The 24933-nt window shown below is 38.5% G+C and overlaps 1 protein-coding gene across 1 annotated transcript in view; it reads right to left on the reverse strand.

The window, feature by feature from the left end:
* Gclc (glutamate-cysteine ligase catalytic subunit) overlaps positions 1–24933 on the reverse strand; it is a 46493-nt gene that overhangs the window by 8260 nt on the left and 13300 nt on the right. Inside the window, exons 2-8 of the mRNA XM_015487867.2 lie at positions 13167–13279; positions 12174–12356; positions 7876–7989; positions 6152–6210; positions 5919–6049; positions 1179–1253; positions 600–716 (exon numbers count right to left, since the gene is read on the reverse strand). Coding sequence (XP_015343353.1) covers positions 600–716; positions 1179–1253; positions 5919–6049; positions 6152–6210; positions 7876–7989; positions 12174–12356; positions 13167–13279 — 792 coding nt within the window. The remainder of the gene's footprint in view (positions 1–599; positions 717–1178; positions 1254–5918; positions 6050–6151; positions 6211–7875; positions 7990–12173; positions 12357–13166; positions 13280–24933) is intronic.

Genomic DNA, 24933 nt, shown 5'->3' on the forward strand with positions numbered 1-24933 from the left:
GGCCTGGCTCCTGGGCTGGGCCCCTGAGCGCGTGTTCTTTGAAAACACCCTTGTTCCCATCCCAGGTCCCAGTCCTGGAGATTCCCATTTACTCAGTCGAAGAGGGACCTGAGTACCTATTTTTAAAGATCTTCATAGGTGTTTGTGGAGCACACTCTTGTTTGGAGTGATGCAGTGTTATAGCTCAACATGCAAACAAGAGGTACTAACCTATGTTTACCAGGAAATGTCTGACCCTGTACATGGAAAAACCATCTCTGACAGCAAACTACACTTCCACAGAGGACAGCATCTTATATGAAGCACTCCAAAGCCTTTTGGTAAAAGTAGTCGCTGATCAGCAATGACTTCCAAAATGTACTATTTTTTTTTTAAGCCAAAACAAACCCAGATTTCAACAAATGATAAAAGCTGACTCCCCAAACCAAATCACTTCCCCATATATTTACCCCAAAACAAAGATGGTATATTTCTTCCTATGTGTGACCCTAATCCACTCAAGATAAAAATGTAAGAGAGATTTCAAAATTGCAAGTGGTTACAATAACCCATTTTACCTGCTTGATTTAAAAGAGCTATTAAGGAAAAATCATTCCCACCTCCAGTCCTCTCTCCTCTCGAGTTCTATCATCTACAGATGCAGAAATCACTCCCCAGCGACAATCAATGTCTGACACATAGCCTCGGTAAAAAGGAGATGCAGCACTCAAAGCCATCTAAAAACAAACAGAAGTCAGCTCCTGCAGGTTCAATGTATCATTTACATTGAAAAAAGCCCCATGCACTCATTTTCTGATCAAAAAGACCAGTTTATGTAATCCACAGTGAGTTCTACCATATGCATCTAAGCCTGCTTTTTCATAAGTGAAAACACCAGGAACAACCCAAGTCTTTGGATTCATTTAAATTATCCTCTCTATAATATGAGGACACAATGGGAGAGGGAGAATGGCCACTCTCAAACTTGACAGTTATTTAACAAACACATGTTTTACTAGGAACAGAAAGAGTCTACAATTTAGACTATCCATTAGCTTTACATCTACATACTATTTAAATTAGTTCATTTCTCAATGAAGTCTTAACTGGACTTAAATAGTATGCTATCAGCAAATTCTGCACATGTGGTCTTATTTTATACAAAGTTATATTTAAAATAAGATTTACTTTCTACTTACAACAATTGGACAGATAGTGGCCAACTGATCATAAAGGTATCTTGCCTCAGATATGCTGCAGGCTTGGAATGTCACCTGTGAAGAATGCAAGTTATTAACAACAATTAAAAAATCCCCAGCGTTCTTCCCAAGCAGTAAAGTCTGAGAAGGAAGATGGCTGGAGAAAATGACAATGTTTAATGCAGGAGTTTTGTTTCAATGCTGTCTTGGGTGAATTTAACTAGAAAATGATATTTAATCATCTTCTGTTGTATATGGACAACTCATAAACAACCATGTTCCTAAGTGAAACAGACTAACAAGTTAGGAAGAGAAATCAGACACAGGCAGCATGGTGAAGTTCAGCAAGGCATTTCCTCTTCTGGATTGTTTCCTTCTATAGGTTTCCCATCACTGCAGTTAGCAGAGGGCTTATTGAAATTTTGATATAAAAGGGATTTGAAGATGCTAAAGAATACCTTCAAAAGTACACAGGTAGCAGGAAAAGGAAGGTTTGAAAGTGGGCAAGACTAGAAAGAAGGGAAAGCAGTTAAAACCCTAGAGCTGACACTGAAGAATCAGTAGGGCTGGGGGAAGATTGGCAAAGGAGTGGCAAATCAAAGCAGCAGGCTCTGGTGACCATGGTACAGTGAAGGGAAGACTCAGGTTTTCGTTGAGGTGTTTTTAGGACATAAGAAAAGTTTACAGAGAAGGGAGTGCGTAATGACATGATTAGCTTATAGAGGCCTTGTGAGGGGCTACGTCTCCAGGGATGTTGTCCAGGGGAGAAATCAGAGCTGAAGAAATACTTGGGGAGCAGAGTCAGACCATGTCCTGAAGATAGGGAGACCCATGTGAAGGATAAGCAGGACACTGAAAAGTTAAGAGAAAAAGATCACACAACTGGTGAGCACAAATCCTCTAAAATAATCACCCAAAGGAAGCCAAAACATGTCCTGCCTTCTTCCATGGGGAAGGGTGGTGGTCATGGAAGAAGGGGCAGGAACACGAATTGTGTTTCTATTAACATATTTTTCATTGCAAATTTGGAACTGCTTTATTTTTTTTCCACTACTGTTATTAAGTAATGACAGCTTAAGTTCAGTGTTGGTGCAGAAAATAATTTAGATGCTTAAGAGCTGAAATACAGCAGCTAAATGGTTTATGTTTACAATCTCAACCCATTAATTCCAACAATTTCACCTATGTCCCAACTTTACATTATAAGAGCAGAAAACTTTTGTGGGAGACTCACAAGTATACCTGCTAAATTATAATTGAATTTTATGTCAGTATGGTAACTACAAAAATAATTTAAAACAATTTATATGTCTTGACTTTCCTATAATTCCTATGTCAATGCTCAAATTGGTACATTAGTTCCATTAAAAGGCAATGATAATTAACCAGCCATTACAGATTAATTCAACATGGAGAAGTGCTGTGTTAATGACATCAAGGAGTTTCAAAGGTTAAAATAAAGATAAAGGGGGACTGGCAGTTGGGTCACTGACAACCAGAGCAAGGAAAGTTTCTGCAAAGTAGAAACTGAGAAATTAACTTGTGTGTGGTGAGCATTAAACATGAAGAAAATGATGATAAAGTATTTGTGTATTTGTTTGCTGTGACCCCCATCACTTAAATATAAGCACCAGGTGGGATCTGTTTTGCCCTAATAGTCCAAGTATGTTGGGATACCAAGTATGTTGGGACAGTATCTGACACCTACTTACTGCTTTAAAAATATTTATTAAATTAACAAGAGTACTGAGAAGGAAAGAGCTGCTAAAGAGAAGACAGGGGCAAAGATAATGTTGAGATACTGGAAAACCATGATCCTAAAGGGCCAAATTTACAAGGGATTGAGATTTTTCAATACCTAAATCTTGAAGTATTTTGGCTAAAGTATTCTGTTGAATATACATCTTTTAGTTTACTTAGGTCCTTTTCATGATATTTTAGAATGTGTTAGTTACTCTTCTTGATTTTTCAAAGACACTATGATGAACACTTTTCCTTTCCTATGTTTTGATTGATTACTCTGAGATGGCCTAGGACACATTAGTAAATCCCTAGGCAAATCTTGAAAAAGCCAACCCTAGAAAAGTCTACTTAAGAAAAGCATCAAATGGAATTTGATAGTTCAGTTTACAACTGTGACTAAGTTATTTTGGTCACTTTAAATACATTTAGTAATGACCTTTCTTACTCTAGAACTGATATAACAAGTTTATCAAATTAAACAGAGCATCATCATAATGATGGTTTTAATGGGGAAAGAAAAAAGTTCTTATAACTTAAAAAGGTATGAATATATGAACAGTTTTTGGCTTCTGGTGTCTTTTTTTTTGGTACCAGGGGTGCTTAATTACTGAACCAAATCCTTTTTATATTTTATTTAAAAACATGATCTCACTAATTGCTTAGGACCTCACTATGTTCCTGAGGCTGGCTTTTAAATTTGTGATCTTCCTGTCTCTTTCTTCCTGAGACTACAGGTATGTGCACTACAATTGGCCTTTTGGTGTCCTTGCATCATATAAAGAAGAAACACAATGTCACTAGGAAACTGACAAGAGGGGTGACTAAGGAAGAACTGTGAAAAGTGGATGTCAGAAACCTTTTCTAAAATTTTTGAAGCCACATGATTTTCTGAGGCAGAAAAAAAAAACTATTATTATAACATGTCACGAACTTATTAAATGTTTCATAAAAAGCCCAGAAAGTATTAAAAATTTTGTAGTTAAAATGCTTTTTTGTCTTATACAGTAAAAGTCTTCCATTAACCTTAAAAAATTATGGGCTGGGTGTGGTGCTGCATGCCTGCATTCCCAGTGACTTAGGAGGCTGAGGCAAGAAGACTGCAAGTTTGAGGCCAGCCTCAGCAACTTACTGAGGCTCTTCCCAAAATAAAAAAAAATAAATAGCATGAGTTCAATCCCTAGTTTAAAAAAAAAAAAAAAAAAAAAATTAACTTTGAAATTATTTTTTTTGCTGCTTTACTATAATAAACAATTTTTCTTGTTTCACCTAAGATACAAAAGCAGCAATTTCTGTGGCTATTTGTGAAATCCACCTCACTTGGCACATACTAAACATTATCTGTGTTAATCATTTTTTTGAATGGAGTATTGAAACTGGACATGTCACTGGGAAAAAGGAAAGCTTAATACTAAACTCTTGACAAAGCTTAAGAGAGCTATATCTTCACACAATGAAAATGTTTATCACCTACCATTAAAGCACATTTATTTGTACAAATACAGTGTTTCAAGGGAAAGAATACACCTTTGGAACTATATCAGAGCAACTGTGCTGTCCTTGGTGGAACACCCTGGTTTATTATTAAACCAAGAAAAGGTAATGGTACTTGGAGAGCACTCACACAATTTTAAAGCCACACACTATAAGTGCCTGAGCTTAATTGCTCTCTTTAGAAATATTTGTAATTAAGATAGGAAAGCAGATATGCAGTTAAAAGTCAAAGGGTCTCTTTTTAAATTAGGTATAACCACTTGTAAGGAAACTTACTGGCCCTTGTTTGTTTAAAAGCTTATGCCACAAATCCTATGCCTTATATGTCAGGAAAAGAGAGAAGGAAAAAAGAAAAAAAAAAAAACCTTATGCTTGTCCATGTTAACCATAATCTGCCTGGAGAAAACTGACCTGCACATTCAAGTTGTGTTATACAGTTTTAAAAATAAACAAGCTGGAGGTATTTGGGCAAGAAGACACGAGATGTGCTGAGGTAAGAAGAAAGCTGGGTTTCTTGGCCTCTGTGCTGATAGCCATTAGGTTCTGCACTACTGCAGACCCCTAAAGACTCTCTCTAATCAGCTGAAGTAATTACAACTGGAGAAAAATCTGCTTGGGCAACAAACACTGAATGAAATTTGAAATTCTCAATTTGAAAATTCATGCTTTATATAACTTTTTACTCCTGCTATAATATGATTTTAATCAAATTAAAGCTAAAATCAAGTATTTATTAATAAAACAATGAAATAAAACAGAGTGGGACCAAAAGGGCCTTAACATAAACCCTTCTTTCAACTGAAAACAAAAAAACTGAGGAGAAATGAAGGGAGTCACCCAGATACCTGCACATTAAGAGCCAACAAGTGACTGCAAACCCATGTGTGACAGGCCCTGTGCTCTCCCTCCCTGGGTCCAGAGTGACTTGAGCACAATCACTGCCAGGGGCATCAGTGACTCAATCAGATCCAGGAAAATTTTTAAATGAGTAAACGAAGAAGGGCTATTTTACCTCCTGTGTAACTTAGCCAGGGCAAGGCAAACACAGGCTGATAAATAGTTATTCATTTATACTACTGGGTGGCTTTGTATGAATACAAAAATTTCAAGTTCAAACAGTCTTTCCCTTGGATCACAAATTCACTGGAGTACTTACATCCCAGCTCATTTTCAGAAATAATAGATTTGAGGTTAACAACTTCACCACTCTGCCATTAGGTGGCAGTAAAAATCAGACATATAAAGAGAATGCAGACAATGATCAGAGATGCTCTGCGTTTTAACACTATATACCTTTGTGGTGAACTGTAGACTCTGGAATTCTTGGTCAAAAATTTAAATGAATTTACTAAAACAATCTCAATACTTTCTAGAAAGGCATACCAGCTGCTATTTCAATCTAGTTAAAATGTGATTTTTAAAACAGGAGACATGCATATATAAAGAAAATAAGTAAATAAGTAATGGGTGAGGACACTTTGCCTCTCCATAGATTTGAAACAATACCTGAAGACAGCAATTTCCCATCCCAAATCCCATGGCATCCATGTAAATGTGATCTGGCTTGGAAGCCTTTGCTGCCTCATCATCTGGAAATGTTTCTATGAATGGAGATGGTGTGTTCTTGTCCTTAAATACTGTATTATTAATTAGAGGAGAAAAAAAAAAAAAAAGGAAATGGTGAGAATCAAGGATTAAAGCGGTCTCTTTCCCACACCACCTCCTCTCTGTAGACTTACTTGGTACATTGATGACAACCTTTTCTCCTCTCCTATGCCGGATATTTCTTGTTAAGGTACTAAAACAGACAACCAAATGTCATAAATTGTTACGTAAGCTCCATCATATATAAGAAGAATTTGACCACGAACAACTTGAAAATGGAATAAAATCCTACTTCAAACTAATATTCTAAGATAATCCTACAGAAAATGCATGTGTCAAGATAGTCTAAGGGGACTTTCTGAAAGAAGGTTTTTGCATTATATTAACTCCTTGGTTCTTACTTGAGAATGCCATTTTCTCCCCTGCTCAACCCTGTACTTTTTCAAGGCTTCCAGTTATTCACCAAATCAAGATCAGATGTTCAAGGTCTGCATGGGCTGATTCATTCTGTTTCTAACACCACATTAACTACAAAGATTATAGTCAAATTTAAATATTCATTTCCCAAGACATGTCTGGAGCCCCAATGCCTACTCTTTCTCTACCCCAACCTTGAGGCCCATGCTGGCTGTCTAATCCAGAAGCCACCAGAAGCATTAGGGCCACTGAGTACTTAAAATATGACCAGACCTAATTGAACTCACTATGAGAGTAATATACACCAGAGTCTGAACATCTGGTTAAAAAAAAAAAAAAAAAAAAAAAGTAAAAACTCTTCTTAATAATTGAAAAATACCCAATACATGTTGAAATAAGTTTGGATACACTGGTTTAAATATTTTATAAAATCATGTTCAGCTCTTTTTAATTTTAACATAACTATTAGAAAATCTACAATTACATTTGCAGCTCGCAGTATATGCTTCTACTGGAGGTGTTGACTGACTCAGCTAAACACCACCTCTTCCATGAACCTTGCTTTAATCCCCTCAGTCAGAAGCACCCTCTTTTCTCCAAGGAGAATCTCTGGTGCTGCCATCTTTCAACATCTGTCATAATCTATTTTGTTTTGCAGATTAATATTTTTATGTTCCTTTAAACACATGACAACACTTGAAATTGGAAACTATGTTTATAAAATCTGTCTCCCACAAAAGATTCTGCATGTAGCAGATATGGATGCCTGTTAACGGAATGAGCACAGCATCCATGACTCTGGATCAGTAAACTTTCCTCAGTATACTATCGAGTACTCAAGATACAAAGCCAAGCTGGTGTAGTCCCTGAAGCAATTTAAAAACCTAAGAATTAAACTCCCAAAGGCAGGATGCTGCTCATTGGTAGAATATGTGCTCAACATGTGTGAGGCCCTAGGTTCAATTCCCAGTACCACCCCCACGCCAACCCCCACACAGAGTGAAAAATTCAACTACAATATAACAGAGCTAGAAGTCAGCAGAACCGAAGGAGAAGTGTGACTCATATATGCCAGGTGCTGTACAGGTTTTGCCTTATTGTCATGGGATACAGAATGAGATAAGTAGATCACAGCTCCTGGTGATCACTTAGAGATGGGAAAGATAGGAATAACTGAAGGAAATATGTCCCCAAATCAGTTTGTTTATAGAACTAGGACTGGAAACAATCTGCTCACTAAAAGAGGACAGTAGCTAAAGTTATGCATTTTAAGATGACTTGGAAAATGAACAAATCAAACCTGGATGCAAGAAGCAACACTTATTGGCTTCTGAGGTGTGAGCAGAAGCATGTCTGCTGCCTTCTGTGTGATTCAGGAAACAGCTCAAAGCAGATTCCCAGGCTAATACTCAGAGGGGCATTTCAACACAGACATACTCACCTGAAGCGGGGGTGCTTGTTTATCGCTTCATCTGGAAAGAAGAGGGACTTGGAAGCTCCTCCTTCGACTGGGTTGGGTTTGTACTCAGGCAGGGTGAACCCCGGACAGCCTAATCTACAACAAATTGAAAACTAATCAGATGAGAATTAACTGCCTGTAGTCTTGCTATAATTTGCATCTGTTAAAAATATTCATTTCTATTATTTTCCTTTATAGGGTCTAGCACAGGTTTTGTGATCCCCAGAGCAATGCCTGTACTACCACTCCCTGTTCTTCATCACCTTGCTTCAGAATCTGCTTTTGTGATTCCAGCACGTCAGTGACTTTGAGTCTCTACTCAACATCTATATAATATTTATTTAGGTTTTTCTGAGAACTGACAGCATGGAAGTTACTCTCCTTGGTGATGTTGTTTCTGGTTACAGGTACCCATACCCACCTTCCATGGTGTCCTTCATCAGCTAAACTCACGTTATCTTTTGAGCCTGTACAACACCTGTCCCAACCTCCTGATAGGCTTCATCTGAATCTGGAGGTGATCTCCAGGTTTTCGCTTCTACAGTCTACTCAGGAACCTTCTGGGTTAGCCAGTGTCTCTGGTATCCCCATCTACCATCAAGAGTTCACTCTGAAGTCCAAACCCAACCAATTATCTTACTTGACCTTAAGAACAACTCTAATTTCAATGTAGAAAAATGAGGCTCCAAATCTGTACCTAAATGTAAAGCTCAAATTCTACCTCACTTGTATTAAGGCTACCAGTTCTTCCCAGTTTGGAACTATAAGGTCAATGTTAAGTGCTATGAGGAAAAAGACTAACAAGATTAGTGAAAGCAAAACAAGGCAGGCTCTTGTCTGGGTTTTAGACCAGTGTAGGAAACTTTTAGCTTGAGGGCCAAGAGTAGCCCACACCGTATCTTTAACTCCTACCTTTCCTAAGGTACCTGCTGGCTGCCTACATGCAACATATAAGCAACTACTGAAGTGGCTGATCTTATCTGGAAAACAGTTTCCAGTTGTAAGGGATCCTGAGAATTCTGTGTATATCACTTGCTGTGAGCCTGCAACTTTAGGAAAAGTCCTTTAGAAGAATAAAATGACAATCTGGAGGATTTCTTACTAAGAAAATCAGGCAGGGGAAGGCAGAATTGCAATAGGATCCTCAGACACCAATAGTATTGCCTTCTAGACCAGAGTCTGCCAACAGAATTGTCTGCAATGATGGAAATGTTTAATGCCTGTGCTGTCCAAACCACGGTGGAGATTGCTAGCCACGAGTGTTACTGAGCATTTGAAATGAGGCCAGCATGACATGCCAGTCAGAATTTCATTTTATTTAATTCATTTAAATAGTCACGTGTCTGTTGTTTTGGATTACTGTTCCACACTACAGAGCTTTGCTTCTTTACAGAGAAAATCACATTGCTTACATTTAAACAAAGCATCCTTTCTCTTTTGCGGCTGTAACTTTATCATTCACTATCAATATGAAGTGAGGTTTCTAAGAACTAAATGATTAATAATTTTTCTTATTTTGTTTACAAATCCCCAAATACCCTCCATTCTAATGGCTAATTTTTTTTTAATTACAAATTTTACAACAAAATTTATTCCTGTCTCAATTCTCCCTTCACAATGGCTCAAGAAGCCAAAACCTTTTTTAAAAGAACATCAATGAGCTACTCTCAGTTAAGCTAATAGATACAGTGGGACTTAACCAAATAGTTTATGGCCCAGAAAGAACCACCTATCAATACTATACCTATTAAAAGCATCACCTATCAATACTACACATTCTGGCTGGTGTGGTAAAAGCATTCTGGTAATCTCAGCTACTCAGGAGGCTGAGGCAGGAGGATTGCAAGTTGAAGCCAGCCTGGGCAACTTAGCAAGACCCTGTCTCAAAATAAAAAAAAGGATTGGGGAAGTAGCTCAGTGGCAGAGCAGAGGACCACTGGGTTCAATCCCCAGTGCTATGAAACAAATAAAAAACTATATATTCTTAAATTTTAAAATATAAAACATTTCTGGATTGTGTTACAACCCCTTGTTGCTATTAATTTTAGCAGGGAAAAAGAAATGTAAGATCCTGAATTTTCAAATTCACTAAGTTGTCAAATAACATCCAGCCTGCTTCTAGGCCACAACTCTATTATTCTAAGGCTTTCACAATAATTATCTGCAACAATAGCCTTGACATCTCTTCTCTCTTCCAGTCAATTGGCTGACTTTGCCAAGTTTTGATCCATCCACTGTTTTCATCTCCTCCAGCCACACTTATCCAAGCCACCAGGGTGTTCCCTCAGCCCTCTTAGACGCCTCTTCGTAAGCCCAGGCGCCTGTCCATAGCCATTCTCGTGCTATAGTCCACAGGAGGGTGAGAAGCAAAAATGTGATACTGTACACCCAATCCCACCTTCCTGGGCCTCCTACTGCTTTCAGGATAATAACTAAAATTCTTAGTTAATCTGATCTGGCCACGAACTACCTACCCACCCAGCCTCACCCTACCACACCTGCACTTCATTCTCAGCTTCCTGGTCACAACCAGCTCACTTGCTTTCTTCTAGTTTCCAGCTTGCCTGGCTTCTCCCAGGACTTGTGTGTATGTCATTCCCCTTCCCCAGGACACTCCTCTGCTCTCCACTCCAGTGAAACTCCTCTTAGGGCTTTGGACATCACTTCAATCATCTTTCCTCAGAGAAACATTCTCCTATCCCAGAGTTCATCAGCAGCCATGTCACACTTTCCGGGCTTCGCATCTCTCTCTCACAGCCCTCCCTAATTTATACTCATCAAATGTGTGGGTATTCATTAATCTTTGTCTTCCCCCAATTCCACAGAGCAAAGCCTGTCTGATTTGTTCATGGTGGTGTGTCCACACAGCTTGGATCTGATGTGGAGCAGGCACTCAGGGCCTAGGATGTTGCATTAGGATGAAGGAATGTGCCAACTGCTATCAAAACAAACCTATCTACCCTTGCTAAACTCAGGGCTTTTTAGGGGGGGACGGGGGTGTGGGGGGCAGGAAAACATCAGTTGCAAGTAAAATGAAGGAAATCACATAAAATAAGAGATACTTCTTGAGGTGTTACTTGCTGAAAGAGTTTTGCTAGGTTGCTCCGGCTGGCCTTGAACTTCAGAGCCTTCCAAGTAGTGGGATTACAGGTGTTTTGCTGATTTACTTATGGTTTCACTACTGTATTTAGATCTTAAAAAAATTCCCATTTAAATGTCTCTCTAAAATCAATTGTATGACTCTGAAGGTCTGTGTTCATTACAGACATTTGTCAGAAGAAAGAGGTATTAAAATAGCTCAAAGTGTTCTTGGCCATGGAAACCACGTCCCAAAGCTCTTCCGAACTCTGAGTAGGTGAGTGTACTCTCATAATCTGACATATCTCTAGCACAAACGCATCAGGTTTATGTTCAGTTACAACTGCATTCTTACACAGAGGTACTGTGTTTAATAGACAGGATATTCATGCACCTCATTCTAGGATGAAAACATGATTTCACTACTATATTTCCTTTCAGGTACTTTCAGTTATAACTAGATCTGATCACAAATCCTGATTCAGTTGACTTCTCAAAAGTGATTCATCTTGCTCACAGTGAAGACACATCCACAGTACACTGAGGGCACAGGTGACCCTCTGATGTCCTCCAGTACTGCTCTGGCATGTTCTCAGCTTAGAATGAGGTGCATGAATAGTCTACTTATTAAACACAGCACCTCTGTGTAAGAATGCAGTTCTGCCCGATTGTAAATCTGATCTGAGCTAGAGATCTATCAGATTGTGAAAGAATGCTCACCTCCTCAAAGTTCAGATGAGCTTTGAGAGGTTGGTTTCCATGGCCAAGAATGCTCTGATACATAATAGAGGGCAAATGATCCTTTTTGAATGTGCCCGAGGGGCTGACCGCTATAGTCCAGTGAGAAAAGTACCTGACAGTCACCCAGAGACTTAGCTCGTCTTACTGGGTCAGAAGCGCTCAGCAGACATGCGCTCCCTCCACTCTGCCAGTTGGTCACCATAGTCACACCACCTCTCCCACTGGTCCAGATAGCGCTCTCATCACAGCATCCTGTGAGGCTGCCACCCAGTGACCAAAACTGATGTAACTTTTGCTGCAGCTCTAATGTGACAGCCTATCCCCAAATGGTGGTATATAAAGTCTTAACTGTCTATAAAGAATGAGAATTGAAGGGTGACAGGTTTTAGGGTCACAATTTGCTTTCCTAATAACCTACAGTTTTAATACACGTGCTCGGACATGTTAAAATGGGAAATAACCTGGGAAATGAAGTTATAGTGCAAAGAGCCTGATTTTCTTCTAGTACAGAAGTAGCCTCCTTCCGGCGTTTTCTCATGTTGTCCTCAACAGTGTTGAACTCAGACATCGTTCCTCCATAGGGCTGCCCAGGTGTTCCTTCAATCATGTAACTCCCATACTCTGGTCTCCAAAGGGTAGGATGGCTACGGAGGAGAAACAGTTTTAATTTCATCTTATCCTTTTGCTGAAGTCTAGTTAATTTTTATAAGTTTTTAAAGATGCTTTAAAAATTTGAAAGCTGTTAGGTACAAACAAAGCCAAGAACTCCTTTATAAGGCTATTAATTTTTCTATAGTTTTTCAAAAGGGGTTCAAAGTATTTATAAGTAACTGAAAACACATTCAGGGTACTCATTCACTACATAGGACAAAGCTAATCTATTCTGCAGGAATAAAACTGTGGCCTTAAGGGCTTTCAATTTTAAACTTGGGAGTCTAAACTTTTTTTTTTTTTTTAACAGCTTCTCAAAAACTATGGAGAAGAAAATGAACTAGAGAGTATATACTTTCTCACCTTCTTTATGCTTTTAAATAAATGTCTTAAAAACACCATGCCACAAAATCCATTTGCAAGTTTTATCTGGCACTATGGTGTGTGATCCCAATTATGTCTCAGCAATGCATTTCTTAAAAAGCATTTAATAGTAGTGAATAGAATGTTTAGCTTAATGTATAAGTATTTTGAAATATTCATGAATTTAATCTCAACATTTCAGATGTAGGAATTATTTCTACAGATGAGGAAACTAAGGCACAGAGAGGTTAAATAACTCTCTGGTAAAAGGTTATTCAGCTATTGAGCAGAGGAACCAGTATTTGAAACCCAGGCAACATAGAAATAGGGCCTGTGCTCTTAACTCCTGTGCCATCTGCCTTTTATAAATCTGAGAAGATGCTAAGTCTTAGTAGTTCTACAGCCCAGAAACACTAAGCCTTCAGCACACATCAACTTACTTTGGGTTTGTTCTTTCCCCCTTCTCTTGTAAAGTTTCAAGAACATCTTCTCCAGACAGGACCAACTGGACTTTTTTATTTTCATGATCAAAAGACACCAACATGTATTCCACCTATTGAAAATAATAAAGATGAGAAAGACTAACATTTTTCCAGACTCAAGCTCAGATGATCTATAAAAATAAGGGCAGGGAAATATGAAGGTTGGAAAGGATTCACAACAACATGAGATAGTCACATTTGCTTTACACACAGCGTATAATAAGTCTAATTTGCATAATATGAAAACCTGCAAAAGATGGTAAGTCAATAGAGGCTTTGTCTGAGGACAAAGACTCATTCTTTGAGCCCTGCTTTTCCCTATTCCTTTCTTCTATTCCCTATAACATCTCATAGAAAGTTCAAGATGTTCCCTTTTGACAAATTTTACTTTAAAACATATGTTTTTAAGCTAAGATGCTGTAAACTGAGGTTGTAAAGAAGTTGAATTTTAAAATTTGAGGGAGATGTCACTTACCAGCAAATTCTTTAATAACCCTGATACAAATCCCACTTCTAGACCTTTACTCCAAGAGGACTCCACCAAATGGACTCCAAAAAATTGAACTTGAAAAAGTGGACTCCATCAATGTGGATATTTTAGGGATTCTAACAATTTGGTCTTGGCATATAACAAATAAGACAACTTTTCTACTCTGAAATGGTAAAAAAATTCCAATGTAGGACATGCTATTATATTTACAACAATGCCTGGTGGAATTCTGATAAAAACTGAGAGTTACATATCAGTGGAAAACTTCTGGACAGAGTACAACTATCACTTGTTTTTGTTTTCCCTGAAATAGTGTGCTTTAAACCATGATAGCTGACATGAACAGTGATGATTATGAATTCCTACCCGGGATGTAGATAAAACATCCATTATCCACAAGGAAGTAAAAAAGAATAGAGCTGGGATACTCAGGCAAACACTTGAAAGTACCCTTTGTACAAGGCACCAAGACAGTGACTATAGAGGAGAGATGGCAAAGTGGGACCCCACAGGCACACCAGCTCTAGATTCATAAGACAATAGGAAGTAGTATATACATTATTTTCCTGACACATCTCATGTAAACCCAGATTCCTGCCATAAAGACATGGACCTGGAGGACAGCACTCAGCTGCGGGCTGGGACTGGTTGCTCTCTTCTGGGGATGCACACTGCAGTGTGCAGTGCCTGTTCCCTTACTTATGTATACTTGCCAAGTCTTGAAGGCATCTGAGTCAGCCATCCCCATCAGAGGAATGGTAATGTTTAATGGTTAAGAGACTGTTCTGGCTTGCAGCTAAGAGGGAGAAATACTGGTGACCACAGGAAATAACGAGGCAGGTTTAAACAGCAGCCAAACCACAACAAAATAAAATTTACATTTACTCGTCATCTTATTGATGAGTTTAGGTTCCTGATAGGATTTTTTAGTTCAAAAAACGATTAAGAATGTTTGATTCCAGTATGTGAAGCAGAAAGGAGATCTGTGCCAGCACAAATGCTGTCAACTGCTGAAAACTGCAAGTTGAGGCCTCTGTAAGGGCTTCCTATAGCACATAGAGCCAACAGAGAGCATCTAGAGATGGACCACTCCCGGACAACTAAAACCTGACAGAAAAGGAAGCTTTGTTAAGGCTCAGGATGGGTATATGAAAAGATCCTATGTAAGGAAATGAGTTTGTCTTTAAATGAGCATAATGGGAAAGGGTGTGCCTTGAACTCAGAAATGGATACTAATCTTTAAAGGTATCATGCAAAAGTAGATTTGATTACAGATTAGAACCTGCCCCAGTCTGACTTCAAGATCCACTAGATCTTACTGCTAAGACTACAGAGGACGCCAATCTTGATAAATGACAACAGGCTTTCTATGAAATTATTGTAAGCAATGAGGCAGCAAAGAGTTATCGCACTGGCTAAAATCTCTCAAATGGATCATGCCCATTTTATCAACTGGGTCTAACATTATGTCAGAGAAGCAGACATGTAACTAATAGTTACACTCATAGATTTAAATGGATGCACCAGTCCATCTTGTTAGGTCAAGAATGGAGCCTGCTTGCCCATTCCCCCCAAACCTTATTTCAGTGATCTTTCAGTCTACCCCCAGTACTAGGGATAGAACCCAGGGTTCTTGCCTGCTTGCTCTTTCTATGGATCATTCCTAACTCTCCCAGTTGCAATGAACCTTCCTCCCATAGTATCTCCTTCTTCACCCACTGTCTGCAACACATCTCCTGTCATCATCTGTTTACAGAAGTTATCTTCTTAGCCAGATAACATGCTTCCTGAAAGAAAGATAAAGAGATATCTACTCCTAACTTCTAGGTTTCTATCTCTGGAAATTATCCATTTCCAAAATGAGCAAAAACTTTCTCGTATTCATTACAAATAGGCTAACTTACAATAACCTTGATTAATTTCCTAGTTTAAAAAAAATAAAATTCTTAGCTTTCAAAATCATTCTTACTCCAAGTTTAAAGCATGAGTAGGGCAAAAGCACGAGAGGACAAAAGCTCAAGCTCTAAGCCTTAGTATCAGCTGAGTGGATGACATTTAAAATGTTAACAAGCCAGACTCTCCTTAATTAAACAATAATCATCCCATGAACTTGGCAAGAAAGTGAAACAGAAAACATCAGCGTATTTACTAAAGGAGAAAGAAATAGGCGCACTTTTTGATAAGGTCTAAGTTCTGATGGAAGCCTCAAGAATTTCCTGAACATTTTTCAGACACAAATTTAAGGCCTTCTGATTCTCTGCATCTGTCCTCAAAATGGCTCTTTAATCTCTTACTTTTTGTTATTTTATCCCATTTGCCTCTCCAACACATTGTTTATTTCTAACTCAACATTATACAAGCACTTAAATAATTAACTGGATCTTCTTTTTTGGTACCAGGGATTGAATTTGGGGTGGGGAGGGGGGTACTTAACCACTGAGCCACATCCCCAGCCCTTTTAAAAATTTATTAAAATATTTTTTTTTGAGATGGAAGGAGCTCACTAAATTGCTAAGGCTGGCGCTGAACTTGTGATCCTTCTGCTTCAGCTTCCCAAATTGCTGAGATTACAGTTGTGTGCTGCCATACCCGGCTAACTTCTTTTTAAAAAGATAAATGAGAACTGAAATGGAGTTTGGTTCAATAATATAGGTAATGAGTGATAACAAAAAGTGACACAGTCAGATAAGACAATGCTTTCCACATATAAAACACCTAAAGCAAAAAACAAAACAGAAACACCTAAAGCCACAATGATTTATTTTATATTCGGATTTTGGTCCTGTCCTAAAGTTCCTTTTTGTATCCAACAGAGAGGAACAGACAAAATCAAAGAGAAAATAATGAAAAAGGATATAGAGACCCCTCTGTATACCACACATCATGGTATAGAAATGGATTAAAACAAAAAGTAGTTCTTCTTAGAGGTTTTGCTTTCTGTGGTTTCAGTTTCTCAAAGTCCCCAAATATTAATATTTTTGTCTTGACTCTTTTGAGACAGACAAGCCACATTCTGACTTTTATTTCAGAATATTATAATGTATTTTATTATTATTAGTTGTTGTCAATTTCTTACTGTGCCCAATTTATAAATTAAACTTTCTTATAGATACGTCTGTATAAAAAAAAAAAACCAGCATAGGTAGGGTTTGGCACTATCCATGGTTTCAGGCCTCCATGTGGGGTCTTGGCATGTTTTCCCCAAAGATAAGGGGGTACTACTACATCAGCTTCCTAACTCTGAACAGATTCATAATTCCAGCAACATCTCTTATGTACATTGTACACATACATAATTTTGAAAGCAAATACCTAAAGAGCAATATAAATGGGGTAGACAGCACCTATCTCAACTTCACATAATTAAACCATTAAGTTCTAAGTTTTCAATTCTGTGAACATTTCAATGAAAATGCCACAGGTGAATTAAAATAAGTTGGAAATCATAATCTAGAGCTTATGTATCCTTTATTACTACTAACAATGAAAATATTATATTGTCCCAGTGTCCTATTTTTTGAACAACCTTGTATTTTTACATTATAAGCCATTCTATAACATACTACATTGAGAACTAAAATTCCTTATATTTCTGTTTCTAAAAGGTGATTCCTAGAATAAAAGTCATTAACATTAATCTGAGCTGTTGAATCAAGGACAAAAACATGTATAAAACTACCATTTCTTTGCCTTATGTGCTACACAATGTTGTTAGGAACAGCCTCAACACAATAATCCTCAAGTCATTTAATGTAGGAGTTAACTTATGTTTATCTGAAATTAGGCCAATAAAAACAAAACATCTTAACTGAGGGTGATGTAAGTATGCAGAACAATAGTGAATACACAGAATAGACACACAGCAAAATATTTGTGGTATTAAAGTTTAAAATAATAGTTAAATAAATATTCAAATTTTTAGGATTTATAAAGTCTTTTAGTGACATTCACCACTACGGCAAAGTAAGAATTTTCCTTTCTCCTTAGTTTTATACATTTTGATTATCTTCCCTGAAGGTAGGAACTTCTAGGACTTTAGAATTTTAGGTATGGCTAGACATTTTATATAAAATACTAATTTCTGCTTCATTTTTTTTTTCCTGTTTGAAGTAGTAGGAACTACATTCAAGGCCTTGCACATGTTAGATTAGCACTCTACAACTGAGGTACATTCCCAACCCTTTCTTGAGCTGGGTCTCACTAAGTTGTCCAGGCTGGTCTCCATCTTTTAATTCTCTTGCTTTGGTCTCCCAGATACCTGGTATTATAGGCATGCACCACCACAAATTTTTTATGGGTGCATCATAATTAAACATAATAGTGCATTGTTACATATCCATGCATGCACATAATATAATTTGGTTAATTTCACTCCCTAGTATTTTCCCTCCTCTCCTCCTTCCCTGATCCTCTTCCTCTATTCTATTGGTCTTCCTTCTATTTAATTTCTTAATTTCTACTCCCTAGAGATGAAAACATTGCTTAATTAGGAAATAATAAAATTTCATTAAGGTCAATTAAAGTCAGCTCCCCATTTAGGAAAATTATTCTTTGAGAAAGTTCCTTTGTCAGTCTGCATATAAATTAGAACTAAGGCTCAAAAGTATTTAACCAATCACATACCTGACCTCTAAAGAGAAGGAATTTACCACCAAATTCTTCCTGGTCAATGAATCACAAGGCACTACATTCTTTGGGGACAGTGGGGCGAGATTCCTCACAACCCTGGGGCGGGAGTGTGTGGGATGATCAGGTCTAGGAGGGCAAGATAGTGAAAATGGCTCCACAAACTTAGCTAGGAAGAGTAGGTAGGCATGGATGGCAGGGTCTCCAGCCATTCTACTGAAGTTGAGGGCTCAGGGGCATCTCCTCCATTCCCCTGTTGGCTCTCTTCCACTGGTCTATGCAAAAAGACCTAGTTTTCTCCTATACTAATTCCTAAAAAAACCAACTCACTTTGATGGTAAAGTCTCTACAGGTAGCAGATGACTCATCAGTGCCAAAGTACATCTTGCTGCCCTTCTTTCAATACTGTGTCTTTTCATCCTTCAGCAAAGTCCTGTGCTGGGCAGGTGCTGGGAATATTGTGAAAAACCAGGTAGATGTAGTTCCTGCTCTGAAAATTCTTAAGTAGGTGAAAAGACAACCAATAACACGAGATAGCTTAATTACCTGAGTGAGGATTCAAAATGTCAAACAGTTGTGCACTTGTAATAGCAGAGTCCAATTTGGTTTAGAAAATCAGAAGGCTTCCCAAAGGAGATGGCATTTAAATTTAAGCTGATTCCTGGGGTGGGGACTAACCAGGCAAGGTGAGGGCCTATAGATCCTTTAACATAAATACAACTTCCCACAGCAGGCCCAGCATACCCATTCCCCTGGGGAGCTGCTTTTGGGCGTGTCAGGGATGCAGATAAAGTGAGCCCATCCTTGAGAGATCATACCACAACAGTTCCCCATCACATAACAAGTTCTTTTAAAGTCCAGAACCACGCCTTTGGTCCAGGAGACTGTTTCCTCACCCAGCAAATAGTAACAATCACATTTTTAAAATTAATTAATTTATTTTAATTAGGTATATATGACAACAGAATGCATTTTGATTCATTGTACAAATGCAGCAGAACTTTTCATTTCTCTGGTTGTACATGATGTAGCGTCGCACCGTATGTGCAGTCAGTCATACATGTACCTAGGGTAATGATGTCCATCTCATTCCACCATCTTTCCTACCCCCATGCTGTCCTCCTCTTTGCCCAAAGTTCCTCCATTTTTCCCATGACACCCCTCCCCCAGGCAAATTATGGATCAGCATCCACTTATCAGAGAGAACATTTGACCTTTTTTTTGAGCACTCTCAACCATTAAGTTGGATGGCTCCATTTCCTGATGTAGCATGACACCCAAACTTGTAACACCCAAAGGTACTAACCAAAAGGATACTACTTAATTTTTAATCAATCATAGGAAAGACTTAGATGGCAAGACCGAAAGAAAAACTGTTTGGCCAGGTACAGTGGCACACGCCTATAATCCCAACAGCACAGAAGGCTGAGGCAGGAGGATGACAAGTTCAAAGCTAGCTTCAGCAACAGCGAGGTGCTAAGCAACTCAGTGAGACTCTGTCTCTAAATAAAATACAAAATAGGACTGGGGATGTGGCTCAATGGCTGAGGGCCCCCAGTACAATCCCTAGTAGCCGCCACCCTTCCCGCCCACCCCCCAAAACTGTTTAAAATAGCACAAAAAATAATGCTAAGTTAGCCAATCCCAAAAAAACAAATGCCAAATGTTTTCTCTGATATAAGGAGGCTGATTCATATTGGGATGGGAAGGGGGAACATGGGAGGAATAGACGAACTCTAGATAGGGCAGAGGGGTGGGAGGGAAAGGGAAGGGGCAGGGGTTAGAAATGATGGTGGAATGTGATAGACATCATTATCCAAAGTACATGTATGAAGACACAAATTGGTATCAACATACTTTATATACAACCAGAGATATTAAAAATTGTGGTATATATGTGTAATAAGAATTGTAATGCATTCTACTGTCATTTATTTTTTTAAAAAATCAATACAAAATAGCACAAAAATGAGTAAAAAATTCTAATACATGCGTAATAAAATCTGACATGGCAAAAAAAAATCTAATATGGCTCAGAATGTGGTTTAAGGTGTACTCCCATGTTAGGCATATCTATCTAGTAATAACATTACAAATATCATAACCATTGTTTCCATGGTCATGTTTGAGCAGTTTTGAGGTACCAAATGGTGACAGTACAGAGTAGAAACTATAATTTATTTTGTCTGTGATATTCAGTATATGGGGTAATATCTTAAACTGGTAACTGTTGAGATGTTATATTAAACTGCCTAATGTCCCAAAAAGACAATGTTTCAGCAATAAAATTTATATTAAGTTCTCAAAACATATTATGTATTTTGAGAAGATAGGTTTTGCTTTAAAAATGACAATTTATACCACAGAACTGCACATGATACACCTCAGGGGAAGTTTAAATTTCTAGAAACCAAAATAAACATGGCCTCACCCTGACCTGGGCTTCTGCTGGCATGCTAGACTAAAACTTTAGCTTACAGAGTAGGCTGCTTTTTATTTACAACATATTAATCTCAATTTTAACACTGCATAAAAATCAATGATTTTCTCATATGATTAGCATATATGATATGGTATAACTTCCTTGAAGCAGTATGTTGGCCCACACAGAGAAGACATTCTTCACATGCCTAGATTAGTAATATAAGGCTGATGTGAAAAATTTCAAAACTTTCAAAAGAGTCAAAGAAAATAGTTGCAAGGAAGATTGTGGTGAATCTCACAGACAGCAGAAAACAACACCCTTCACTAACGAAACAAATTGTGCTGTCCATTATGTTAGCCACTAGGCACATGTGGTGAGATTTTAGAATAATTAACATAAACCAAAAGTAAGAATTCAATTCTCTAGTTCCTATTGGACAGTGCAGAGTAAAACATTTCTACTGCTGCAGAAAACTGTACTGGACAGCACTGGACTAAAACTCAAGAGAAACCACAGCTCTGGGATTAATTTTATCTGGACACACTAATGCAATTGGCTTGGACATACTGATGTTGGCACAGAGGAAATACTTGAATGTAGATCTGCCTTTTCATGCTTTACAGATGGCACGAGACATTTATTTTCTGTGCTTCTTTGGATAATTTAATTGTTAAGACTATACCTCTAACATATGTTATGTTTTGATTTTCTGATACATAAAACTGCAGTATTCCTCCTACCTTATTTTGAACCTAACCAGTCTTCTCACAGAAACCGACCTCAGAAAAGGCAGGACATCGAATTAACAATGTGATAAGATGCTTGTTGTGGTCACCAGCATGATGCAGGCACTCTGCAATTTAGAAACTTAATTAAAACCTTCTATCACATCTTACAAGGGCAGCATCAGGGCCCCATTCAGGAACTGTATCTGGAGTTTATAGCAGATTCTACCAACAGAGTAATTATAACTTGCTTCAAACAGGATTTAGAAGATTTAGCTTTGTTAATTAAACTCCTTCCCCACCATATATGTATGGAATCATGCTATGGGATGAAAAATCTTGAAGAGGTAGTCAGAGCTCCTGGCTTGGGGCTGATTTTGACCGGCTACCTGCTGCCTGGGAAGAGGTCAGCACAGGCTGCATAGCTTTCAAGTGAGGTCAGCCTGATTTTCTTATAAAGGGCTCATCCTGCATCTGCCTTTTCACAGGGCTCGCCTGCCAGCAGAAGATTAGCTGAGAAGGCTGCAGTCACATTACTAAACTTGTTAGCATTTATCCTGTGGACCGAGAAATTTACCAAGTACATTCAATAGTCTCATTTTGAGAGTGCTGGCATTTCACTGAGAATCACTAACCATCTGGTAATGAAAAATGCTGAGGTCTGCATCTATGGTTCCAAGACACATTCACAGTATCATTAAAAAAAAAAAAAATGGAAAGAAAAAGGTCACTTCCTGCATTACCACCATCGCTTCCTCTATACTTTCCACCCTCAACCTCATCTCTGGTTGGAGCCTATTAAAACAGTCACAGAGCTCTTTTCCTTACTATCTGGGTAGCCATGTGTGAGGGAACAGTAAAGGTGCAGCAATCCATTTGAACCCTGGTACCTTCTAAGTGCTTCAGTTTTTTCTTTTATAAAATAAAAACAATACCTCCCCTGGAGAGTAATACATAAAACACGCATTTGCCAGTGGTTATTATTTACTAGCTCTAGTGCAGTGACACTAACGGAGGCAAAATACTGTCTTGGAAGTGTTTTTCAAAGGCTAGTTATAATGCCTTAGTCGACCACAATGGATTGTGATCAATATTGGGAAAAAAACTGAGTAGAATAGAAATATCAGAATATGTCACTCATGGCAAAGGAAGTACTATTTCAAAAAAAAAAAATCTGTTTCACACAGCATTTGTTTTAGGTGCACTGACTGGTCTTAGTAAAAAAATGAAAGTTACTAGAGTGAAATACTGAAAGTTACTAACTTGGAAACTAACTGCAGTCAGCCAGTCTCAGGGTCCTTCACTGCAGATAAGTCATGCCCCTCCTGACACTCTTAAATGGCTAACAGTAGACCAAAATAAACCCCAGCAATCCTCTCTGACAGCATAGGGCCAACCTCCTCAGCCTCCTTTTCAACCCCTCCTCACCCAGCTGCAGCACATTGGCCTTTTTGTTTCTCTAGCAAACACTGCAGGGCCTCTGAAGCACTGCTGCTCCCTCTGCCAGAAAGATTTTACCTTAGCCCTTCAGAGAGCTGGCTGCTCAAATGCCACTTCTTCAGAGAGACCTTTGCTGACTTCACAACACTGATTCCTACCCCTGAGGAGAGCCACCAACACTAGTACCAAATGGATTACCTACTCTGAATTGCCAGGAAGGTCATTTTATTCAAGTGCACTGTCTTGTCACCCAAGGTTAATCTCAGAAGTATGATCTTCTAAAAAATGTTATGTATATGGGTGGAAAACTTTCTAAAATTGATTACATTCCCTTCTGCTATCAATAAGATACTAAACATACTTTCACTTTTTATTAGGACTTCAGACTTCATTGGCAATTTCATTTCTTTTTTTTTTTTAGTTGTAGACAATACCCTTATTTATTTATTTTTATGTGGTGCTGAGGATCAAAGCCAGGGCCTTGCACTGCACATGCTAGGCGAGCATGCTCCCGCTGAGCCACAACCCCAGCCTTATTTCTTTAACTAGAGTTTAAACACCACAAAACCCTTGCAGCAGCCACAGCTACTGTTTTTTGCAGCTGCTCTCAGAATTGGTTCCTTTCATTTTTGTCTCAATCTTGAGCTGAGGAACTAGATGACCAAGGCTGCAAGAACTGTGTATAAAGTATCCGGGTAAGGGCTATAGATATGCAGGAACCTTAGGCTTACAGGACTTATGTTTACTTCCTAATTCTTGCTTTATTGGAGTAGAAGAGTCAACAGATCATAACCCCTACACCTAACACCACCATGGCAGGCCAGAGTGTTCCCATGCTCGGCATGGGGAGAATGGTTAAAAAGTGTACTGGATAACAATACAGCTTCTAAGCACCTGATTTGGGTGAACACATGAATATTTAGAGAGGGATATGAATGAAGCTCATCCATAGAACCACTTTAGCTTACAGTTCTCAGAGAACACACTTACTGAGATTTTTTTTTTTTTTTTAATGTTAACTTTCTAGTGTTTAAGGCGAGCTGCAATCCCTAACTCTTTCAAACACTTCAGAGAGGTACTAACCAGCTTTCACAGGTATTCCAAAGACCTTTCCTATCTTTGTGAAATCCAAGATCCTGACACCTGTGGTTAATCCAAATGGGGCAGAATCACTTCCCAGATTCTTAATAATTTCGAGGAAAGACCATGGAGTCTCGCACCTTCCGGTTTTGCTTTAATTCTGCTAAATCAGCATTGGTTCAGAATCTAAGGAATTAACTGAATCCAAAGAACAACAAAGATCTGGCAGGATTCAGTCTCTATGAACAGTTATGTAATCAGGAACATCTGGTTGGGGGGATTGGGGTTGTAATCTTATTGTGGAAATCAGTTCAACGACTAAATCCTGACCATAACAGTCACAAATACCTAAGAACATAGAAAGTTCTCTGAAGAACACACAACATGAACTCTCTACGAATAGACCAATCCAGATGACCAATTTTCTGGTTACCTATGAAAATATATCAAAAACAAACGCTTAGGGCTGAGGATATAGCTCCATGGTAGAGGGCAATCCCCAGCACCACAAAACACACACACACACACAACCAAAAATAATTAAATAACCCCCCCCCCCAAAAAAAAACAAAACTCCAGAACAAACCCCTCTTAACTAGAGGGTTAAGGCTTAATATCTTCTTAATGTCTGGGAAATAACCTTTAAGTGGAGATTCAGGAGTATCATTCTAACTAAGTTTTGCTCCATCCCAAGTCATTAATAACTGGCAACTGGCAACTCCAGGGGCTACATTTTAGTTCTCATTCTACCCATCCTCTTGAAAATGCCACCATTCTTCCAGTACATGGCGTCCTCAAGATCCCATGCTATATTCCTGTTCCTTAAGTGTATAGTCACTAGGGTTCTGGGGCACTTTGTATGGGTTACCTCACCCTCACCCTCCTTCTTGCTATTAATTTATTTATTCACTACTAGGAATTGAACCCAGAGGCACTTTT

Source organism: Marmota marmota, unplaced genomic scaffold (genome assembly GCF_001458135.2).
Source record: "Marmota marmota marmota unplaced genomic scaffold, marMar, whole genome shotgun sequence".
Lineage (NCBI taxonomy): Eukaryota > Metazoa > Chordata > Mammalia > Rodentia > Sciuridae > Marmota > Marmota marmota.